The sequence below is a fragment of the Convolutriloba macropyga genome, chromosome 15 (assembly GCF_964194025.1).
Source record: "Convolutriloba macropyga chromosome 15, txConMacr16.3, whole genome shotgun sequence".
NCBI classification, from domain to species: domain Eukaryota; kingdom Metazoa; phylum Xenacoelomorpha; order Acoela; family Convolutidae; genus Convolutriloba; species Convolutriloba macropyga.
The window spans coordinates 36,207,616-36,230,267 of record NC_134482.1 but is presented as its reverse complement, the minus strand read 5'-3'; the positions used below and the strand labels follow the sequence as shown (position 1 = coordinate 36,230,267).

At 37.2% G+C, this 22,652-nt stretch overlaps 2 protein-coding genes across 2 annotated transcripts in view; both read right to left on the bottom strand.

Moving 5' to 3' along the window:
• LOC142353881 (multidrug resistance-associated protein 1-like) overlaps positions 1-22,652 on the bottom strand; it is a 653,144-nt gene that overhangs the window by 90,123 nt on the left and 540,369 nt on the right. The window contains 5 exon segments of the mRNA XM_075406110.1: positions 1,927-2,040; positions 5,722-5,874; positions 9,803-9,931; positions 10,681-10,851; positions 14,398-14,446. Of these exon segments, the coding sequence (XP_075262225.1) occupies positions 1,927-2,040; positions 5,722-5,874; positions 9,803-9,931; positions 10,681-10,851; positions 14,398-14,424 (594 nt within the window). The 5' untranslated portion in view covers positions 14,425-14,446.
• LOC142353944 (uncharacterized) lies at positions 19,138-21,106 on the bottom strand. Its single transcript, XM_075406178.1, has one exon. The coding sequence runs from the start codon at positions 20,971-20,973 to the stop codon at positions 19,375-19,377; it is 1,599 nt and encodes a 532-aa protein (XP_075262293.1). The 5' UTR covers positions 20,974-21,106; the 3' UTR covers positions 19,138-19,374.

The following is a 22,652-nucleotide window of genomic DNA, read 5'->3' as shown; positions in this document are numbered from 1 at the left end:
TTGAATAATGACAATGCCAAAATGAAAAATAGCAAAATTTGTTTGAAAATGCTAAAATTCTTCATGTTAAAATGTTGAAAACCACTTCATTACCGCTAGAAACGATGCAGAAACCTATTATCAAACCCTAGAGACACCTAGTTCCTTGATACCTAGGACTGAAAAACTAAAAAATGACAAACCATTTCAAAACACTTGAAAAAAATTGTGAAAATTAGTATAAATTTGCGCGCTTTGTTTGGACTACCAAATCATATAGCTCTTAAAAATGTCATAAAAAGTACTTATGTCTCGCAAAATAACTTTATCAACATTAGCCAACCTCAATTTTAGACAAAAATTCCACCAAAATTCAAAAGAACAAAAAAAACACGAAGAATTGCAACATTTTGGGCTCAAAAACTGTTAAAAATAAACTCTTAACCTTAAGCTACGGCCTTCTCAGCAGCTTCTCCACACTAAGCACATAAAGGACTACTAAACGGCTAAGGGCCTCTAATGAAACTTGATGCGGTCAAGACAAAAATCGCTTTTAAAAAAGAGCAGCATGACTAATTTAAAAGCTCTACAAACTTTGTTTGAGAGCAAAAAATAATATGGCCAAAAAGGGGCTTAGCTCCACTTCATTTCGTGGCCTTTAAAGACAAAACAAGACCACCACATGACATCTTTGCTCAATTCCCGATTTCAAGCGATGAAAAAAATTGAGTAAATAGTCTCCGTATAAAGGCGAGACCAAAACCAAGAAAGGATCGATACTATTAAACAGAGAATGCTATTAAACTTTAACTCAATAGCTTTTCCGTTTCTCAATAGAAAATGAGAAAGGGTGAGAGTATTAAACATAGCCGGCAGATTGCCGGAATGGCTGCGAAAGAATAGAATTGCGTGCCATATAATAGAAACAGATACAGACAAAATGAAAATTCAGCGATAAAAATAATAAAGCTTGATAAAACTAATTCAATAGATGCTTTTTAATTAGGTACCTTTACTGCACATATGATTTCCTCTCACCTGAAACTAATTCAAATTAAACTTAAGTTTTAAAGCGCAAAAGTCATTTTTTTGAGTGAGGTAAGTCAAATATGATCAAAATCTAATCACGCAAATGAACTTAAAAACTTTGCTACAGAAAGAGAGAGAGAGAGAATGAGAAATGGCGTCATACAACCAGACACTGATAGAGAAAGGAAGAAGTAATTGAGAAAATTTGACCTTTTCTGCTTTGCTGTTTGAAATGTAAAACGAAAAAGAGCGTAAGATGACGAAACAAGAAAACGTAGCAGGACAAGTCCTGGTATACAATTCAAAGAACTTTCAATGACTTAACAAAGGATTAGACCTGAAACGGAGTATGAGAAAATTGGGAAAACGATTTCGAAGAGCAGCAGATCAAAAAATATATATAAAAAAACAGAAAATCAAAGTCAAAATACCTCATGTGAACAAAAAAAAACCACTAGAGAGAAAGCGGAATTTGTCTGAAACAAAAAACTATGGCTCAAAAGAATTATGAATGGATTGGGAGCAATCCTATCCAAAAAATCGAAAAAACAGTAAAAATCAAAATTAAATTGCCGCATGTAAAAAAAATCACTAGCGAGAAAGCGAATTTTTGTTCAAGCACCACCGTTTTCTCACACTACTTTAAAGTAAGAGTGAAAAAATTGCACGCCACAAAACTACTCGCTTTTCGCACCATTCCTGTTTTGGCGTGACCAAAATCACAATTCCAATTTGACTTCAAAGATCATGAAAATGTGTGAGCAGATCTTAAAAAAAGACAGCGCCACAATACAATTCAAATTCTTTGAATTGTAAAAATTCTTTGAACTGTAAAAAACCAAGAGCACCGCAATATAGCTCCGCTCAGCTTACAGCTTCGCAGCTACAATGACCGAAATTCACTTTCGAGTTACTGACCTTGGCAAAGCCATTATCGATGGTCGGAAGTGACATTAAGAAGAAGTTGATCACACACGTTGAGTAGAGAGCCAGAAAGAGGTAGTGGTTGATATTCTCCATCTGTACTGCATCCTAAAAACAATTTTCCTCAAAAAATAATTGAATGATTTTAAATGAGATGACCTGAGACGCTTCACTAATATTTTTTAAAGCCGAATCGTCTCATGAACGTTTGAACGAACCTCGAAGAGTCTGAGTCCGTTAACAGCTCAGAGTAAAACAGCTCAGAGTAATTAAATCACAACCTCTTGAAAATTTTTGTAGCCTCTCCGATTTTTTCAATGTTTAGCACATTGCAGTATTTAAATTATGGGATCTACTATGTTTGAGTCCCAGTGTCGTTTATGAACCCAGTTACAATTATGCATAGTTACAGCATTGTTACCTTTTAAATAGCGGAACGAGCGATTGGGACACCAACTAAGCTGGCACGGGCGTAACTAGATCCAAATAATGATTTCGATACGTGAGTAAGGACTTCAAAAACAAATTCTAGCTATTATGGAAAAAGAGCCGAAAGAAAAATGAAGTAAATTCGTGGTCATGGCGGTTACAAACAACATATTGGATAGAGACAGTAGAAGACTGATGACGAGGCTCTATCGAAACAACTGCCAACTGTTCTACCTGTTACAACTTCTGAAGATTATTAAGCTTAAACAGGTCTCTCATGAAATCGATTGAACAAAAACCGAAAAAAAAGTTATAATACAACTGAATCAGAGCTACAAAGATGTCGCGAGAGAGATTCCTACACCTTTTTTCGGACATAAAAAGTTTAAATCCAAAAACGATTTATGCAATGATTGGCTTCGCTCGGAACCTGCTGACATACAAGAGCTAGCATCAAATTTCAAACACGCTTTTTCATGAGTGAAATATTTCTATTTTGCTGTTCACGAGCTATATTTTGAGGTTTTTAACTACATTACTTTAAAAAGTTTTTCTGGGCTTATATGGTATCATGTTTGTCCGGGTGAGACAGACAATTTATCAAAACTGCACCCGGTTGTGGTTTATTTCATTAACGGGATCTATTCTGTTTCGCCTCATATCGTTTTATCGTGGCTTCATAATTGCTGTTTTTTTTGCAATTTGTTTACTTTTTGAACTTTTTAAATTTGGATAGCAATTGTTAGGGCTCCAATCAAATTTTAAAAAAAACTAACGTTGAGATCAGTTTTAGTGAATATTTAATAATTCGGTAAGAAAACGCAGTTTAGGTTTCCATTTATAAGTGGTGATGTGATCACTAATTCATGACATAGCTCGAACAAATTTCAAGATAAAGATCGAAAATAAGGGCTCCTCGTGGACGATAGCTACAACAAGCCGTTTCCAAAACACATACTTCCGTTTAAGTATTTGGTCCACCGACAATTGGGTTTAGATAAAGGTAAAAAAACCAACTAGTTAGAGATTTGAGCGCAGTGCAAAAAGGCGCGGGAAAAGTGGGGGGGGGGGGCTTTCATAAATGTTATTCTGTTTGTTATGCAGTACACTGGCGTGCCCACAAAAAATTTGGCCCACATAGCTAAAATGAACAAGAATTCAGACAGAAATTTAATGAGCATAGCTGTCAGATCGCACGGATAGCTTCGTAGATTTGCAGTCTCAATGAGCCGCGATAGCTTCGTAGATTTGCCGCGATAGCTTCGTAGATTTGCAGTCTCAACGAGCCGCGATAGCTTCGTAGATTTGCCGCGATAGCTTCGTAGATTTGCAGTCTCAATAGCCGCTATAGCTTCGTAGATTTGCAGTCTCAATGAGCCGCGATAGCTTCGTAGATTTGCCGCGATAGCTTCGTAGATTTGCAGTCTCAATGAGCCGCGATAGCTTCGTAGATTTGCAGTCTCAATGAGCCGCGATATCTTCGTAGATTTGCCGCTATAGCTTCGTAGATTTGCAGTCTCAATGAGCCGCGATAACTTCGTAGATTTGCAGACTCAATGAGCCGCGATAGCTTCGTAGATTTACCGCTATCGCTTCGTAGATTTGCAGTCTCAATGAGCCGCGATAGCTTCGTAGATTTGCCGCGATAGCTTCGTAGATTTGCAGTCTCAAAAGCCGCTATAGCTTCGTAGGTTTGCAGTCTCAATGAGCCGCGATAGCTTCGTAGATTTGCCGCTATAGCTTCGTAGATTTGCAGTCTCAATGAGCCGCGATAGCTTCGTAGATTTGCAGTCTCAATGAGCCGCGATAGCTTCGTAGATTTGCAGTCTCAATTAGCCGCGATAGCTTCGTAGAATTGCCGCTATAGCTTCGTAGAGTTGCAGTCTCAATGAGCCGCGATAGCTTCGTAGATTTGCCGCTATAGCTTCGTAGATTTGCAGTCTCAATGAGCCGCAATAGCTTCGTACATTTGCAGTCTCAATGAGCCGCGATAGCTTCGTAGATTTGCAGTCTCAATGAGCCGCGATAGCTTCGTAGATTTGCCGCTATAGCTTCGTAGAGTTGCAGTCTCAATGAGCCGTGATAGCTTCGTAGATTTGCCGCGATAGCTTCGTAGATTTGCATTCTCAATAGCCGCTATAGCTTCGTCGATTTGCAGTCTCAATGAGCCGCGATAGCTTCGTAGATTTGCCGCTATAGCTTGCAGTCTCAATGAGCCGTGATAGCTTCGTAGATTTGCCGCGATAGCTTTGTAGATTTGCAGTCTCAATAGCCGCTATAGCTTCGTAGATTTGCAGTCTCAATGAGCAGCGATAGCTTCGTAGATTTGCCGCTATAGCTTCGTAGATTTGCAGTCTCAATGAGCCGCAATAGCTTCGTAGATTTGCCGCGATAGCTTCGTAGATTTGCAGTCGCGATAGCTTCGTAGATAGCCGCGATAGCTTCGTAGATTTGCAGTCTCAATGAGAAAGTAGCAAAAGACAGACCAAAAAAGTATTCTTTCCAATAAGGGCTGAGATGTTAAATTTTCACTAAGAATCTGTACAATTTATTGCTGCTTCTATTAGCTGCTCTTAAATGACCCAAAATTAGAGTGATATAAACTCACTTGACCTTATTTCCTTGAATTAAATTAAAGAAAAGCCAACTTCAGAGTGAGGAAGTCATTTTTGAGAGTGAGGTAAGTCAAGTGTGACCAAAAATTTAATCACGCACATGAACAAAAAAACTCGCTCCACTAAGAGCAAAAAATTACGTCACACATGCAATTTAGTTGAAATTGCATGAACGAATGAACAAAAAGTGGCTGTGACGCCATATGGTCGTAACAAAAATCATGACGACGAAATAAAAAAACATAGCAGGACAAGTCCTGACGTACAATTCAAAGAAATTTAATTGACTAAACAAAAAACTAGACCTTGAATGAACTTTGAATGGATTGGGAAAACCATTTAGAAAAAAATCCGATCCAAAAAATTGAAAAAACAGTAAAAACCAAAGTAAAAATGCCGCATGTGAACAAAAAACCACTAGCGAGAAAGCGAATTTTTGTTCAAACACCAATTCTCACTCTACTTTAAAATTAGAGCGAAAAAACAGTCACTACTCCAATTTGACTTCAAAAATCATGAAAATGTGTGAACAGATCTTTAAAAAAAGACAAGAGCCCCAAAATAATTCAAATTCTTTGAATTGTAATCAAATTCTTTAACTTGTATAAAACCAAGAGAAGGCCAATAATAGCCTCAGCGATCGCTTCGCGGCTATTAATAAAAAACCGCCACAGTTGCCAAAGTTGCCAATAAGTGCCTTGCTGCAGTTCGTTTCTCGGTTCTTGAAAAACGTGTCTGATCATACCTTATTTTCAGAGAAGCCAGTAAGGAGGACGTTGAGTGTGTAAACGAGGGTGGGAGATAGAAAGAGAATGGAGGAAAGCCAGTAGCACCACACTCGACCTGTGGAGGTGTAGCCTCTTCTGTATTGGTAACAGAACAACAGGAGTAACTCTATCTGAAACAAAAATAAATCGTGTTAACTGAACGAAATTGTCACATGTAATCAATCATCGTGAAAAATGGTACAAATGGTTGCAAATGGTACATTTTGTTATTTTTAGGTTTTTTTTGGGGGGGGGGGGTTTCGTCGACAGCCGTGACAAAACTTAGTCACACTTAAAAATCGATACATTTACCGTGGTCAATAACGCATATTGTCACTCGTGGTCACGGATAATTACGTAACCATTGTCCACGATTTTCAGCATTTAATTCTCCATAAACTCTAATTGTTCCGACTCACTTTAGTGGGGGGGGACTACATACTCAAATGGGTTTTTTTTGTTCTGTCAAATTTGGCCGATCGATATAATCATCGTAGAGCTGAGTGGTATCATTAGAAATCCCGTCCAGCGTAGAATTTGGAATTTAAAAGATTTTTTCATTTTCGCTGTTTACAGGGAGTTATCGAGGTTTAAAGTTTTATGAATAGGAGACGATATTCCATTGTTTTTATTCACGTTTTCCCTATTTTTGACCAAATTTTCGTCAATTTTGATAAAATATGTTAAAATTGTTACAGGTGGTGGGATTTATTTTTATCTTTAAAGATAGAGGAGGGTTGGTGAATTGTACGATCCGAGTTTTTTGGCTCGAAATTATGCTAAACTTCTCAAAATTCAGCCTTTTTTCGTCAAAAAACGGGACCAAATATGTTATTTTGGCCCACTTTCTTTAAATTTTCTTTTGGCCCACTTTCTTTAAATTTGACCGAAGAAGACACATTAAAACTGCGGTCATAATCTTCGTAAGCTCAAGAAGAGAGCTATTTGTACTCACACTGGCTTTAAGAGTTTTCTGGAATTATAATTTTCCCAGTTTTTTGCAAATTTCAACTCGATAATTATACAAAATGCACTTATTTTGATATACTGAAAAATTTTGGTTAAAAATTGATCTATTTATTTCGCAAACATTTGAACAGTTGAGTATGCGCAGCAACATCAGGCATATCTTGATCTCGCCATGGATCTTTATTAAATGATTTTAATAGAGCGCGGCCTTTTCAAAATATTTCCGCATTTATCGATTTTATGTAAATTACTGACAAGAATTTCAAATCAGGGCTCAAATTTTGACAGATACTATTTTCAAAAACTGAGGCCCAACAAACATATATTACAACTTCAGTGTCATTTTCATGATTTTCATGGCTCTGACCAAATGTTTTCGTAAAATTTTACAGACTTCATGTTTTGCTCTCAATTGTAATACTTTTTGTAGTAAAATGACTTGGTCTCCGCAATCAAAAATCCAATCCGCTTCTTCAAAAGGCATAAATGTATCTAGACAATGCTTTCAGTTGTTATCTAGTGTCTCTTATGACTTTCAATATATTAGCTCTTAAAAAATCAGTGAAATTTCGAATTTCGCCACTGCTTTATCTTTTTATTCACAATTTCTGGAGTAGTCTCAGTAAAAACAGGCAGCAACCCACTTCCCTCATATTAAAAAGGTTTCTTGGTTTTCATACTACGAGTTATCACCTTTTTTGATGTTTGAGTATAATAGCACACTTTATAAGTTCATTTTGTTTCCTTGTCGAATTTTCACATTATTGACAAGTTCAATTGATGGAAAGCAAAGCCGGATAAACAGCGTTGAAAAGGCGTATTTGAATACGTTATTTGTTTTTGTTGAATAGTTAATGCTTTTGTGCTGGCAGTTCTATACCAAAACTTAGTGGTTTTTGTTTTTTTTTATTTTTGCCTATGTTTATCTGTTTTAGTTATTTTACGACGTATAGCTGATCATGATATGTCTTAATTTCTTCCGCAGGGCGTAAAAATGAACCTAGTAAAAGACTTCAGTTTAAAGCTATTTGTTTTCATGACTTTCCAAATAATTTTCGTCACCATGTAACTCAATCTCACTAATAAGAATTCTCGAATACTTTGCTGGTTCAAACAACTCTCTGTTAGTTTTATGTATAGGCTGATGACTAATTAATTTCATTAAAAAAACTCGAGATTTCTATTCTTCAAATTTTGGGTTTCTCTGTTGTCATTCTTCCGTAGTCCTTTTATAGGGAAGACCCGTAGATATTCAGTTACAGCTCTTGCAGATAACATCTGATAAATAGTGCCTTGAACACTGTGTTATCGTAAAATTATTTGTGAAGTTTTGGCTTGCCTGTACTTGTTATTTTGTATTTCGTGACTTGGTCTCATTAATAACATACCCAATGGGCTTCCTGACGTGTTGCAAAAAATTCATCTCCTTTTGTGGAAATCGTATGACTGCTATTTCAATTTTTGAGCTTCCCCATTTTTAAATTTTTCTTCAGTCGATTTGTAGCTTAGCCTCTATAAATACAGGTCGCCAACCATTTCCAGTGCGCGGTATATTAATGTTTTTACTGGTTTTATTTTCAACAACTTGTTTCTCGGCTTTGTTAATACTTACGAGATTTCATAAAATGTTTGATATATTTTTATCTATATATATTTTTATATATTTGTATATTTTGAAGGATTTTTGTTTCCTTTTTAAATTATAACATTAGTGGAAGGTCCCATTATTTTTGAAATATTGCGCAATTGAACATTTCTAATGCTCGTAGTGATGATTTTATAGTTTTAACGGCTTCACTGCCATTTTCACGCAAAGTTGAATTGAACTTATTAACTTTGCCAGTAGTTGCCCTATTCTTGTAGTCAGATGACGTACACTGGATAATCACAGGTCTCAATTGCTTCGTATGGAGATATAAATGATTTTAGTGATTTCAGTTAATATCTAATGATAATGATCACTTTGAAGTTAATTGTTTTCAAAAATAGAAACGTGTTTTTGAACTTTGCACCTGTTTGTTCTTTTTTGTCGAGCTGTTAACCACTCAATTGAGGACAGATCCCATATCTTTTCTTGTGAAGCATAGGCTAATTTGTTTTGTTTAGGTTTTATCTGATGCGAGTTTGATTTTGTTATATTTTAATATAAACATCGAGTTTGGGTCGTTAATGTTTGTGAAGTTTGATTTAAGTTTCATTAATTAAAGTTTCATCGGCCCTCTGACGTGGCAGTACTTGATTCCACTAGTGGTTCACTGAACGATATGTATGTCTTTAAAAGTTTTATTTCTTCATCAATTGGTAGCCAATTAAGTCAAGAATGTGGATGAGCGGTGTCGGAACATTACGTGCGTACGCACATTACCGAGCCTCCTTGTCTGATTAACATGAAAAAACATGACAAAAATAATCCACTAATACCCAATTTATTTCCTTTGATCTTCAACATAAAAAATCCCATTGCAATTCAGTAGTCGGTATTCCAAGCATGTGTCATCATACTTTAGCGGAAAAATTAGTGCTATATTTGGTTGTGATAGTTTCAAATTAAGTTCTCATCTCTCTTAGTCTTGGCAATGTCCCGCGAGGCGTGGCCACCATAACTAAACTTAATTTCAAAACTTGGTAAATTAACTTAATTACCAATTTTCTCATATGCATTATTATGCTTAATAGCCTTTCTGATAATTTTAACAATGGGGTAAAATATTCGCTATGTTTTGGGCACTTTGGTACATTGGGTATTTGTGCATTAATTAGTAATTACTTGAAACCCAAATAACTGTTCATGAGTCGTAATACGTCTAGTTGCAAAACTGCTAATTTTCATCTGAACTTCTTAATCCGCAAACTATATTAGGAGGAATTTTTGTTGAAATTTATAACAATTGGGTTTTTGTTCATGTAGGTCATATGGACACGCCTGATTGGGTCCTCTGATCAATCAAGCATCTGCCTTTCCAAATTAAAAACAGAAGTAACCTAGATGAAAAATCTGCGACAGACTTTAAGAACTAAATCCACTAAATATTACTTCCAACCATTTTGCTGCAGAAAACGTACAAAATAACAGGCCAGTTTTGTGCTTACCATGCCTAAGGATACCAGTCCATAGCCTAAGCTCCTTTCAGATGCCGCATAGACCGAGTCATCCAGAAAGTCAGACACTGCCAGGAACTCCAATCCCAAAGAGATCAGAAGGGTTACCACAGCTCCTATCTGAAACATATCTCGGATGAAAATTCACGCATGAAACAGACACGTAACCTTAATTGTGATCTAAACAATCAAATAATTATGATTTCTCTTAAAACTCGGCTCAAAATCTTTTTGAAAACTTTTTTTGCTTTTACCTGATTAAATTTTTTTGGATCTATTCTGTTTTGCTCCTCCCCCCCCCCCCCCCCCCCCCCCCGTGTTTTTTACACCCCCAGTCACAAATTATATGTTATATAGCACGTTACTATGTTAAAAATGAAAAAATGAGCACGTGCGCCATGGGTGCATAAAAGATATAAGCCCACTAAGCTGGGGGGGGGGGGGGCAAACAGAATAGATCCTTTTTTATGTTCCATTAAACACTTGAAATAAACAATTTCATACTCGATATAAGCTATTCAAATTGCAAAATTGCTTTTTAATATTGCAAGAAATGCAACACGAGCTGAATACTTCAGACTTCGTATCTTTTTGCTAATTCTGTAACTTAGTTCATTTACCTGATCCCAAAATGACTATATAAAATAACTATATAAAATGAAAAAATTCAGAATGCAGAACTGGGAAGTTCTACCTTTCTCCTGTCCACAAATTATTGTTTTTCATTTCCATTACAAAAATGGACCCAATAAAAGCAAGCATCTTGAGCACCAGCAGTTTCAAAAGTACTTTGAATGCTAATATAGCGCATCGTTTCTGTTCAAAATCTTTGCTCAATTTATACTAGTAGACAAAAGACATGTACTTACAACTTGAATGACGAGGAATATGTTGTACTTGGCGCGTCTGCTTGGATCTCCCCCGCGGATTCCCGCATCGAGTAACACCAGGTTCACGAACAGGAAGGGGACAGACACCAATATGAGGTAGAGCAGACAGGGCGGCAGAGCCAGCTCAGCTGGAAAGTGCCGATCTGGGTCCTAAAATAACCAAAAACCTATTCTATCATTTTTGGAAAATAGCTATCAAATATTTTGAAACCACACGCGAGAAATGAATGTGCCTTCCTTTCTTTTCGTTCAGGAAAATTTTCGTTAAAATCCATTCGGATTTTTTGAAATCAGTCAAAGCCGACATGTGTGATAATATTTTAGAGCCCTCCCAGCTAAGAAATCATATACACGCAAAAAATAACACAAATTTGGTTGCTTTGAGACATCAAATGGCTACTATATTTGTTTAAATCGATTCAATATAACTGGCCATCAAATTTTATCTCGGTTGCATAAAAAACAACAACAGTAGGTAAATAAGGCCAAATAATTTAGAGACTTATTCAAGTGTAACTTACTATCGAATAATTTTTATAGTTGCGAAAACTAGCCAAGCTTTTCGTGCTTACTTTTCTTACTATTCGAAATGATGTCTTTTGAAAGAATAAAAACGCATTTGATGAATAAATTATAAAAACTTTATAAAAAAAATTATAAAATTTAAAAAAAAACTCTAAAACCAAACTGATAGACTGCAAGAAAATAGCTACAATTCATTTGCAGCTCAAAACACCACTGAAATAAATACGAACAAACTTTTCTACAAAACTGATGTGAGGTCAATTTGATTGCGACACTTGCATCATATTTAAAACTGCCCAGAATTAATCTTCAAGTAGATTAAGATGTTCACTCCTCCACTTGAACAAGCGAACACCATTTCTGACAATATTTTTGTACGAATAAAAAAACCATCCAAATCATTAATACGGATAATAAAGGCGCAAAAATGAGGCCATAAAAAGACAAGTATAAAATTTGCAGGGATGAAGAAACAAACACTTAAATGAGCTCACCTTAACGCCGCACACCAAACACATAGAACAAGTCGTGACAACAGTCCTAACAAAAAACAAAGCCAAAATACCTAAGAAAAACGTGGAAATGGGCCTCCATATCAGTTCACTATCACATTTTTGAAAGAAAATTGAGATGACAAATAAAAGAAAAGGAAAAGAGAAAAAGAAGACAATAGCTTGTTGAGCTATCGCTTTCGCAGCTATTAGTAATAGCCATTGAAAAAACTGGAAGGGTCAATTTTACGAAAACATTGCCAATTTTAACCTCCTCAATCAGACAGGAATCGTTGATTTTTTAAAATACCCTGCAATATCGTTTCAGCTAAGATTGAAAATGAAAGTTTTCCAGGCTAATTTTGTATTTTAGAAATGGTTTTTCCAAACAACTATATTAGGAAAAATATTTTAATGTTTACTTAATAAGCACCCGCGTTTAGCAATATACTTTTCTACTTTTTTTAACCCGAACGAATAGCGTTCAGTGCAACTTTTCTAGTAGCGCAATCAATGTTCAAAAATACAAGCAATATACTGCAATTGTTTGCTGGAATTATAAGTATCTAAAACAATGAAAGAATAGCCTGCCGGATCTGGTGTCTTCGGTGAACAGAAAAAAACATTCCCGGACAAAATAGTCCCAACTAAACATAGGATTAAACATATGCACACCAATAAACAAACAAACTCCTTAAGGTTTTCATATGATTGTATGCCATTGAACAAATATTAGGTTGGTTATAACAGTTTTCACCATATGATGCATCCTAATTCAAGTTTTTGGTTCAATCTTAATCCAAATCAATTAAAACTAATGCATTGAGAAGATTCATTCATACATGCTGAGTTTTACTTGTTTGTAAATTATTTTGAAAATATTAAGGACTATTTCGACTAGGACTACATTTTCTGCTTTCATTGGACTGTTTTGTCTGATTATTTTGCAATTTGGGACTATTTTGTCCAGGATGTTTTGTCTCCGACTGTTTTGTCCGGACACGGATTTAGTATGCTGTTGTATTTGATGTAGTATTTTCCGTTTGCTGTTTTATGTTGATTATGCCAGTATGCTGGTTGGTTTTGGAATTGATTTTCAGTTTTTTTACTCAAGCCTTTAATTGGTCAAAAATAAAACGCATTCTAAGATTTTCAAAATTACCACATAGATATCACAGTTAATTATTAAAATCAATAACCGACTAACGTCGGGCGAATTGCTCTCAAACGACGGGCGAGCGGTTGGCTTCCTCAGTAGCTAGCCACCGGGGGCTGATGGGGGGCAACACTGGCTTGGGGGGGGGGGCAAGAGACCGGTGGGGGTGGAGGCAATAGTGGGGGTGGGGGGGTCAACAGGGGGGGGGGGGGTCTCAACCTCTAAGGACCGCCCTTCACACCATAAGTATAAGTCTCCAAAACAGTTTGAGCTGAAACAGAGCTGAAAGGCTCTAAGAGCACTTAATGCCCGCTGGGCGCTACCTATTTATCCCGTTTTTGAGGACGAAAAGTCATAACCGTCAGAAAATCGGTCAAGCTAAAAATCGCATAAAAGACCGACAGGACTAATATAATTGCTACAAACTTCGTTTGAGAGCAATTAATAATTATAGTTAGGGTACAACTAAAGGCCCCAAATTTTGACGTCAATCAGATTTTCAAGGCCGTTTCAACTTAAACGCATTTTCCGATTTAATAAAACAGTCACATTTCAATGAACTTCTTATATAGTTTTGCTCTCACGCCTGTGCAGCTTTCGAAGGGTATATTCCTCGTGGACATAAGTGGGGAGCGAGTGGGAGGGGGCAAGACAGAAATTTATTACGAATTTAAACTTCCACCAGATATTCAGCAGCCTCTTCCATTACAGCCCCTTGCAAAATTTTACCACACAATATGGTATATTTAAGGTAATTTGGTGGGAGGCTATACAATCTATGCCCACTAATCTGGGGGTGGGGGCTGTACAGGGTTAGTCCCAATGTTTCATTTTGAACGCCTTCAACAATCTGGTCGTCATTATAATAACATTTAGGCGTTGATTACGGTTCTTGAAAAATATAAAAACATGTATCAAATGACTCACTCGCGACACAATTGCGACACTAATTTATCACGAGCTTTGATAGTAAAACTTATTTCAAATCCAGGTACCGGATATTGCTGCTTAGGCGACTAACTCCATTAAACTGTGTCGAAGCTTTGAAGCAAAATAGCCTGGTAGTATGAGTAATATTTGAAACAACCTAGTATAGTTGACTTCTAATATGGGCCTAAGGCGCCTTCGGGTTGCTCATAGACCTAGACACAATACTTGGCAAATATTTTACAACAAATAAGGGTTTTAATACCAAATGGTATATTACGCTAGCATAGTAATGGTAAATTATAACATTCAACTTTTCAACTGATGGTTAAAATACGACAAGTTTTTACTCCATACCATCCCAAGTTCGTCCTAATTTCATTTTGTGCATTATAACCGAAACTAAAGCTCTATATCCGATAACTTAAATAAACATCTGCCGAATTCAAACTAACGATTTCCTATTCTTACCGCGTCAATATAATTTCGTAGCCCGCAAAATAATTTCGTATATCATTGCTAGAGGAAGAATAAAATGATGTGAATTATATAATTTCTGTTAGAGGAACAGTAAAAAAAAACTGAAGTTGAACTTACCGGCCAGCATTCATCGCAGGACCACATTTTTCTTCACACATACAGTTCTGAAAATAATTTAAAAAATGGTCAAAACCATTAAACGTAACGCAAGTAAAGCGAAAAATGCGCTCTTTGCTGGTCAAATACGCCAGGTATTTTAATGAAAATATTCAATATAAAACCATCCAATTGCAAAAAGCAGTTTGCTTCTTTTAACTCTGCGCGTGAATGAATTCAAAAGTACATTAAACTGTAATGACTGGCCGCAATTTAGCTAAACCATAGTCTAGCTAACACTAAGGGCACCAAAGTTTAGTAAATAGCATATTATAAACAACTGGCCTGCAGATATGAAGCACAATTATGTTTTGAAAAACAACAGAAGATTTCACGTTGGAATAACTTTGATCACGTTGACTAACCATATTCCAATTCCTTGTCAAAACAGCAAGGTTTGACCTTGATAAGGGCAGTGCTTTTATCCTAAACAGAATCTGCCTTCGCACATGGCCCGTCAAAACTCTTAGCAGCAAGGTTTTAGCAAAGTTGGTCCCGGCGAATTACAATTAATTGGTAGATTACTATCTGTTCATTTTCGTTTATTACTATAAATTTTTGCGCGCGATGGGGGAGGGGTAGACAAACCTCTTGATATAGAACGGTAAATCATTTTCTCAAGTTGATTTCAAGTTGTTTCACGGGCGTTAACCTTTGCAGTTAAATGAACACAATCACCGGACAAAGTGGCCACAGACAAACGTAATAATGCTTTGAAATAATCCTCAATTATTAAAAATTTAATGCTCAATCATTACGTTATATTAGTTATGGCACACTTCAAAAGACCCTTCAAAACTATACAAACGCAACTGCCTTTAACTAGAAAGAATTGAAGCGTATTTAAGCCAGAAAGAGCCCATCAGACAAGATATTGAATAATATATTTATATTAAAAAATAATTCGTATCACTTTCCTTTGAAAACTTCAGGAAGCGCAAAAAAACAAAAATGGGATTTTTTCTGTTATATCCCCTCACACGAAACTCGAAGCCAATACAAATATGGAAATTACATTTTCCATATATTTCAGGAATGAATAAAAACTTCTGTTTACAAAAGTTTTCAGCTAAAAGAGTTAGGCTGATGAAACTAATTTTTTCTGGGGAACTCCGGCACACGGGCTTTTCGCGAAACTGAACGAAAATGAAGACATTTATCAAAAGGTAGTTTCCCCTCTGGAATGATGTCAAACACTATTTGAACAGCAAGCATAACACCTGCAAAATTTATATGGACAGGATTTGAAATTAATTTTTGGCAGAAATTAAAAATACGAAAATTTACGAAATCCGGAAAATACGAAAATATGCCAAAAAAAAACTTCACTGCATTTTACTTCTTGCATTTTTAAACTCAAAACTGTGATAACCAATTTTTTGATAAGTTAGCAAAACAGATGTCTTAGTTATGCAGAAAAAATCCTGAAAGGCAATAATATAATTTTGATTAGATTAGCACGGTTGAACACCAAACCTAAAAGACATCAATGAAAGAACAAAAATAAACATATCCAGCTAACGTTGAGCAAATTGCCCTCAAACGATTGACGAGGGCGCTGTGTTACGGGTCCAACAATGTGCAGGGTTGCGGATTGGGTGAAGTAGGGGGGGGGGGGGGGTCAAACCCTAAAAACCGCTCTTCACATGTCACATGAATTTGCGCTCTTAAAGGTTTCGATGAATTGCATACTTAGATTCCATTAAGCCGAGAGGCTCTAACTTAATGCCCTCCGGGAGCTACCTGCTTGTCCCATTGTTGAGGACGAAAGTCAAAAGAGTCAGACGAAAAATCAGTCAAGCGAAAAATCACAAAAACAGCTACAAAAACCCGTAGAATACCAATACTTATCTTCGAGTCGTAAGACAACAGGAATACTAAAATTGCTACCGAAAATCAGTTGAGAGCAATTAATAGAGCACTTTAAGCCTGTTTTCACCAAAACTCGCTACCATGTAAAAATTTTCCATTACCCTGTATGATCCTGAGACGCGAATATATCAAGAATCGCGAATATGATTGACTATAATCAGACCAACCAAAAAAGAAGAAAGTCACCCACGAAATCCGAAGCCGCAGGTTTTTCTGCTTTTAAGAATCTGTCCGCTACAAAACGTAAGCTTATTCAAAATACGCCGTTTCTTTTAAAAAATTCAGAGAAGTTATAGTTTGAGTAAATATTAAAAACCAAAAAACGTTTCCAATGGTTTCAGTGCTAATCAATAAAAACCGGTTAACATCAGATGATAAACCTCGAATGAATTGCCTTAATAGGACATAAGAGCAAAAACGTTCGACCAAATATTTTGCATAAAGACACACGTTTACAAAAATTGCTTCAAACTTCGTTCGAGAGCAATTAATAAATTTTGCGCGTTTCTAGCTTTACACATGCTCGGTATTCTTAAGTTGTCTAAAATTTCTGTCAATAACTTAAAAAATCAAGCGTTAGCCGAGTCAATTTTTTAAGTACCCGAGCCGCTTTGCAAGTTAATTCTGTACAAAAAGCTTTGAAATTAAATTTTGCCTCAAACTGACCCAGAGTTCGGCTAAATTGGAGCACAGTTTGCCAAAGTCTCTTAACAAAGGGTCAACGGAAATTTAAGCAATCCAGAGCCAATGCCTAAAAGTAAAATCAATAGTCTACCAATAGAATTTCTTCCGCTCATAAAACGAAATTCTGTTACAGATCATTAATATGTTACCCATGGTATCTGCTTAAAAAGAATATACAATGTGAACATTGCTGAAGAAAAATACAGCCGAAACGGGTTATTCGAAAAAAAGCTCCAGTTGGCACAACTATTACAATTAACAGAACAGCAGAAACATCAGACCTCAGAAGTTCATCGAAAAGCTGATCAAATCGTCAACAACTGGAAATCCTCAACAACTCTAATTTATGGTAAACCTTCAGCTGACCGAGCATTTATATAGCGTGAAAGGACGAGACGCCTCAACACTATCTTTCAGCGGGACTGTATATAACTGAGGGACTCCATTGTCTCAAGCAAGTAGAGAGCGATTTCTTTTTGCTCAACTATTCCATCGTAAATTGAAAAAAGTATGGCTAAAAATGGTCAAATTATGGTTTGTATACATGGTTTCCCCAGAGCCTCGAAACGAAAATGTACGGCGCGCACATTGGCAACTTTCTTGCATTCTTTTCTCCCGTTCTTTCTCAATTTCAGGGGCAACAGAGGGGGAGGGGTGACAGATGGGGTCAAACTTTTAAGACTAAGAACCTCCCTTTATACCGTGAAATTGTCTCAAAACAGTTTCTGTGAATCGCATACTTGGAGACTAGTGAGCTTAAGGGTTCTAAGAGCACTTAATTCCCTCTATCGCATAAAAACATAGATGGTAGAATACTGGAAACGAATCGAAGCGTCGTGCATTATAATCTCTAACCTTAACTCACCAAAATCAGAACATCAAAAGACAGGAGGTGAAAAAAACAAGGTAGCCCAAAAAACACAAAGTGTTTTAGACAATGCAGACACAATTTTTAGTTCAGAGGTATGGGTAGGAGCTGGGCGTAGGTGGGGAGGGGGTAGTTGGTGGCGGCGGGGGGAAGGGTTGGGGTAGGTGGGGGTTAGGTCGGCTAGGTGGAGGGGGTAGATAGGTTGGAAGGGGGATGGTGTAGGTGGGGGGGGGGGGGTGCAGGTAGGAAGGTGGGGGGGGGGGGGGCAGGTAGGTGAGGGTCTGTAGTTTAGATAAGTAGCAATGACTTATATAGGATCAAAAATTCTCAAAATGACCTCTTCGCCTTGAATATTACCAGCAGTTCCTTGTAACTGTACATTACAAACTAAGCTACAGTTTAAATCTAATGTTCGCAAACAGAAGTCAACAATCAAAAACAGAGGTAAATGTTCGAAACGAAAGAAGTCAAAACTCTAGTCATGAACAAACTTGCTCTAGCTTAAAAAAACAGCCGGTAAAATACCGGAAACGAATCGAAGAGTCGTGCAATGAGAACTTTTTTTTATCTAAACCTACCTATTTCAGAAATATTAAAAAAATGAATATACAGTGGGGAAAATATGTGAGAAATGTTGCAAGTTAATGTTCGAAAACAAAGTCAAGTTTCAAGTTATGACTTTAGCTTAAAAGACCTGTAGAATACCAATATTCTTCTCCGAGTCGTAAAAAAACCTGTAGAATACCTCGAGTCGTAAAAGACCACAGGACTAATATAAATGCTACACACTTCGTTTGAGAGCAATTAATTACAATTAGGGCTTCACAATTCTCTCGCATTTCAACTATTATCGCCAAACATTTTCATATTTTTTCAAAAAAAAATAAACAACACAGGACCCAATAATGAGCGATAAAGATACTTAAATTCGCCTTGCGTGGGCAAAAAATAGGGCGGATGAATCTCTGCAGAAAGCGGCTTATACAATCAAATTTTGCGCCCACTGAAAAGATAAATCGATCATTCTGAAAGGAGCCACGTAATCATTTTCATTAAAATGAAACAAATCCATGAAAGCAACATTTTTTAATTTTCTGCAAGATCAGAAAAAATCTATTGTAGTTTTTATTTCCATTCCACAAAATTCTCAAACATTTAAACTCATATGCATATATCAGGCATAATTAATTCCTACCTAGATCATTTTAACAGCCGTTAAATCAAACAGATTATCACTAAAACAACTTACATCTCGCCATTCTGTTGCTAGGAAAAAGTTTATCGGATGAAGCTTAATTGAACATTAATAACGTTAATAATCGTAAAAAAACACTAACGATAATGATTTCAATAAAACTAATAATAGATTGGTGTGATCTTGTTGCCGTAACCCGCTTGAAAAAATCTACTCTAAATGGAAACAAAATAAACCACAATCAAGCATGAATGCAGGCAAAAGACCTAAATGAAAATATATATATGCAAGTGATAATAATCGATTAAACTACAGCTTATTAAACTGCACTGCAGACCATTTGGGATAAATTTTCATACAAGGGTGTTTGAGTGTTTCTGTTGGCCACATTCCCATTGGTGCTCCTGGTCAGGTAATTACGGCGACACTGACATTTGATTGCTTTCATCCAGTCAGCTGCCAAATTTCCCAGTGGTGGAATCATGACCAAACAAGCCAAGGGTGTAATCAAGGACTGGCAGAATGTAGAAAAGGTAGCCAATAAAAAGGCTTTGTCGGTGATAGGTTCGGTGCTAACTACTGAAGTGAAATTAATAACTACGTACGGACACCACAAAAGGGTTACACAGCATGTTAACAAATATGTTGTCTTTGTAAACTTTTCTCCAACTTCATAACCATCAATTGCTTCACGGGACATGATGGCATCCCTGTCAGACATTCGCACTCCAGTTGAAGCTGACATTCCACGATTTGATGGAGCTGCAGACGGATGTCTCCCTGGCATCGCTACTGGCATAGCCTGAATCGGTGGGTTACTCATCCAGCCTCTGGCGTTTGCGTTTATTACTTGTGGTGGCTGATTAGCTGACCTTTGTATCATCAGACGATTGATTGCCGTCGCGTTTGCAGCTACGGACGTCGGATTTGGATGGTACGAATGCGTTTGTGGTTGCATAATTCGTCCTGGAACTGCTGCTGATGACGTAGTGGGGTTCACAGACGGGAAACTGACACCCTGAACCACGACGGATTGCAATTGTGAGCTCATTGAAGTCGGCATAAAGGCTGCGGCCACGGGTCCAAAGAATGTCCAGTTATCGGAGATAGCAGGAGCTCGTCTGGTAGGGTTCATTTTTCTATGCTGCCTCATGAACATAAAAACTCGTAAGTGAATCAAATGCACGCCAACCAGGACAATATTGAACACAATAGTGAAGCCAACGCCATCAGTTATTTGGTAATAGTGGCAACATCCAAGAGATACTGGGACATTTTGATCTACTTTAACTGGTTGGTCAATACCAGGGCTCATCTGATGACCGCTATACGATTCCAAATTTTCTTGACTTTCGGCCATATAAGGTTGACCGGAATCAAAATGCGCTGGCGAGGTGTACACTGAGTTTTCGTCAACCGGCATGCCCGCTCGAAATATTGGAGGTATCGCCATAATGACAGCTAAGGTCCAAGTCATGGCAGTAACTGTCAGGCACACAAACGTTGTCAGTTTCTTTGTGTAAAATTCTTTGTGTACAATTATGGAATATCGTGACAATGAAATAATCAGAAGCGTTAGAATAGTCTCGTATGCCAGCAGTGTGTAAAAGAATGATACACTTTTGCACAGATGATAATGATCCGAAAATTTTTGCGAACTGGTTGACACAATTACATAAAATGGTACGCAAAGCGCAACTCGAATAATCTCAACAAAACTTAAATTGAGCAGAAAAAAGAATGAAGGTTTATGAAGTTTAGGCTCTCGACATATCGCCACAAACAACATTAGATTTAGAGAGACGCCAAGAATAAAGTAGATTGAGAAGAAAAGCGTCTTCCCAGTTTGAACAGCGTCCGGTAACGAAATCATATCATCTGCTATGTTACTAGAGTTTGAAGCACTTGGTCCCGACATTATGCCAGTAACATATAGTATTATTTGCAGTTAAATCCCAAATTATTTCGTCAAGTCATGTAAAATTCCTGAAATATATCATAACTGCTTCTTTTATGAATGACCCGAAATTAATTGGGGGCAAACAGTTGATTGGAACGAGCCGCCAATGGGTAAAAATTGCGTGCATGTCCAGCAAGTTGTGTCATTAGAAATTGCGCACGTTTCTTTAAAAATGGCTTGCATCTCAGCGCTCCTAAACCCTCCCCCTCTCCAGGCTGATGGGCGAAAATCAATCCGAACTGTTAAGGATTGTTGTTGTAAAGCCTTTACAGCAAAGCTGAAGGGCATTTATCCCATACTTTCAGTTTAAAAAATTGTCCACTTTTCTCTGCAGTTTTGGCAGTCGCATGCGAGATGCCAGTTGCAGATTTGTTTTCGTTGAATTTCGTCTCCACGAATTTCCAGAGGGAGCTGTATAAATCCAGTCTTCCCCATTATAGCCCCGCCCCTCCAAGAAATTATAGCCCCTTATGGTGCAGCCCCCGAAAGGTTATGTGACCACTAAGCTCGGGGGGAATAAATCGGAAAGACCACTTTGACTAGCCTCAGGCGAACGTGCTATTTTTACATAATAACGTGCTATAACAAAATAATTTGTAATCTTGGGCGTAACACTGGGGGAACCATATCTTCCTCATGGTCCTACAGCTTAGCTTGTTGTTTCAGCAACCCTGAAAATGAAGGGAAAACTCAACGTCAACTATTGGTTTTTATTTGTTCTTCGTTTTACTCTCAAAATAATTGTAACTTTACCATTCATTTCAGAACTTTTTTTCGGTTAAAAATATTTCGCAATGACTGACGTCTTACTGAATCTACATTTGGTTTAGAAGCGCTAAGGTTTCCCTTCACTTAAAAGAGGACATTTACGCAAAAAATACTCTGCCTGTACAGGAGGTATTTCGAAAAAAAAGGTAAATTAAGAAATGCCCTTCCTCAACATTGGATGCATATTGGCTGGTACGGGGCCCTCCCAGCACTATGTCTTCATAAAGCATTTATTGTTTAAATATATCAATAAAATGCTTATATAAACATCAGCTGAGGAAGTAAAACAAAAGACCGACAGAATTAGAAAACAAACAACTAATGATGAAAGTAGATGAGTCAAAATAACAGCCTCAATTCTCTCACCACAGCTGCCATCGAAGCATCAACAATTTCGCGCCGCCTAAGCATCCTTGACCCGCGAATACAGAGGATGGAACCCCTCAGGAGAGCAAAAGTGATTTTTGTCCTTAGATATGATATCATTGTAGCTGTCTTCTTTTCCCGCAGAGAGTTTTGATGCCAGTTGTTTCAGAACTTTTGAAGCTGATGGGCCAGCTTTACCAGTGCATGCAAAGACAAGCGTACAAAATTTTGCTTTCTCAACCTGTTATTCTCTGTTCATACTTTTTCTTTTTGACAGATTCATGATAGTTGTAGGCTTCCAAGCTGCCTTCAGTGCAACTTATTGCCAGCGGGTTGAAAATTTAAAAATCAAATTAGGTTTTGTTGAACCCCGATTCCCAAAATTCGTTGGCCTTGATATCCAATCTTGCATCATCATCATCAATTGTCGCTGATTTAATAGCAAAGGTTTCTCCTTGCAACGGCTGAAGATGAGGTTCGATCTCGACATCATGACAGTCATC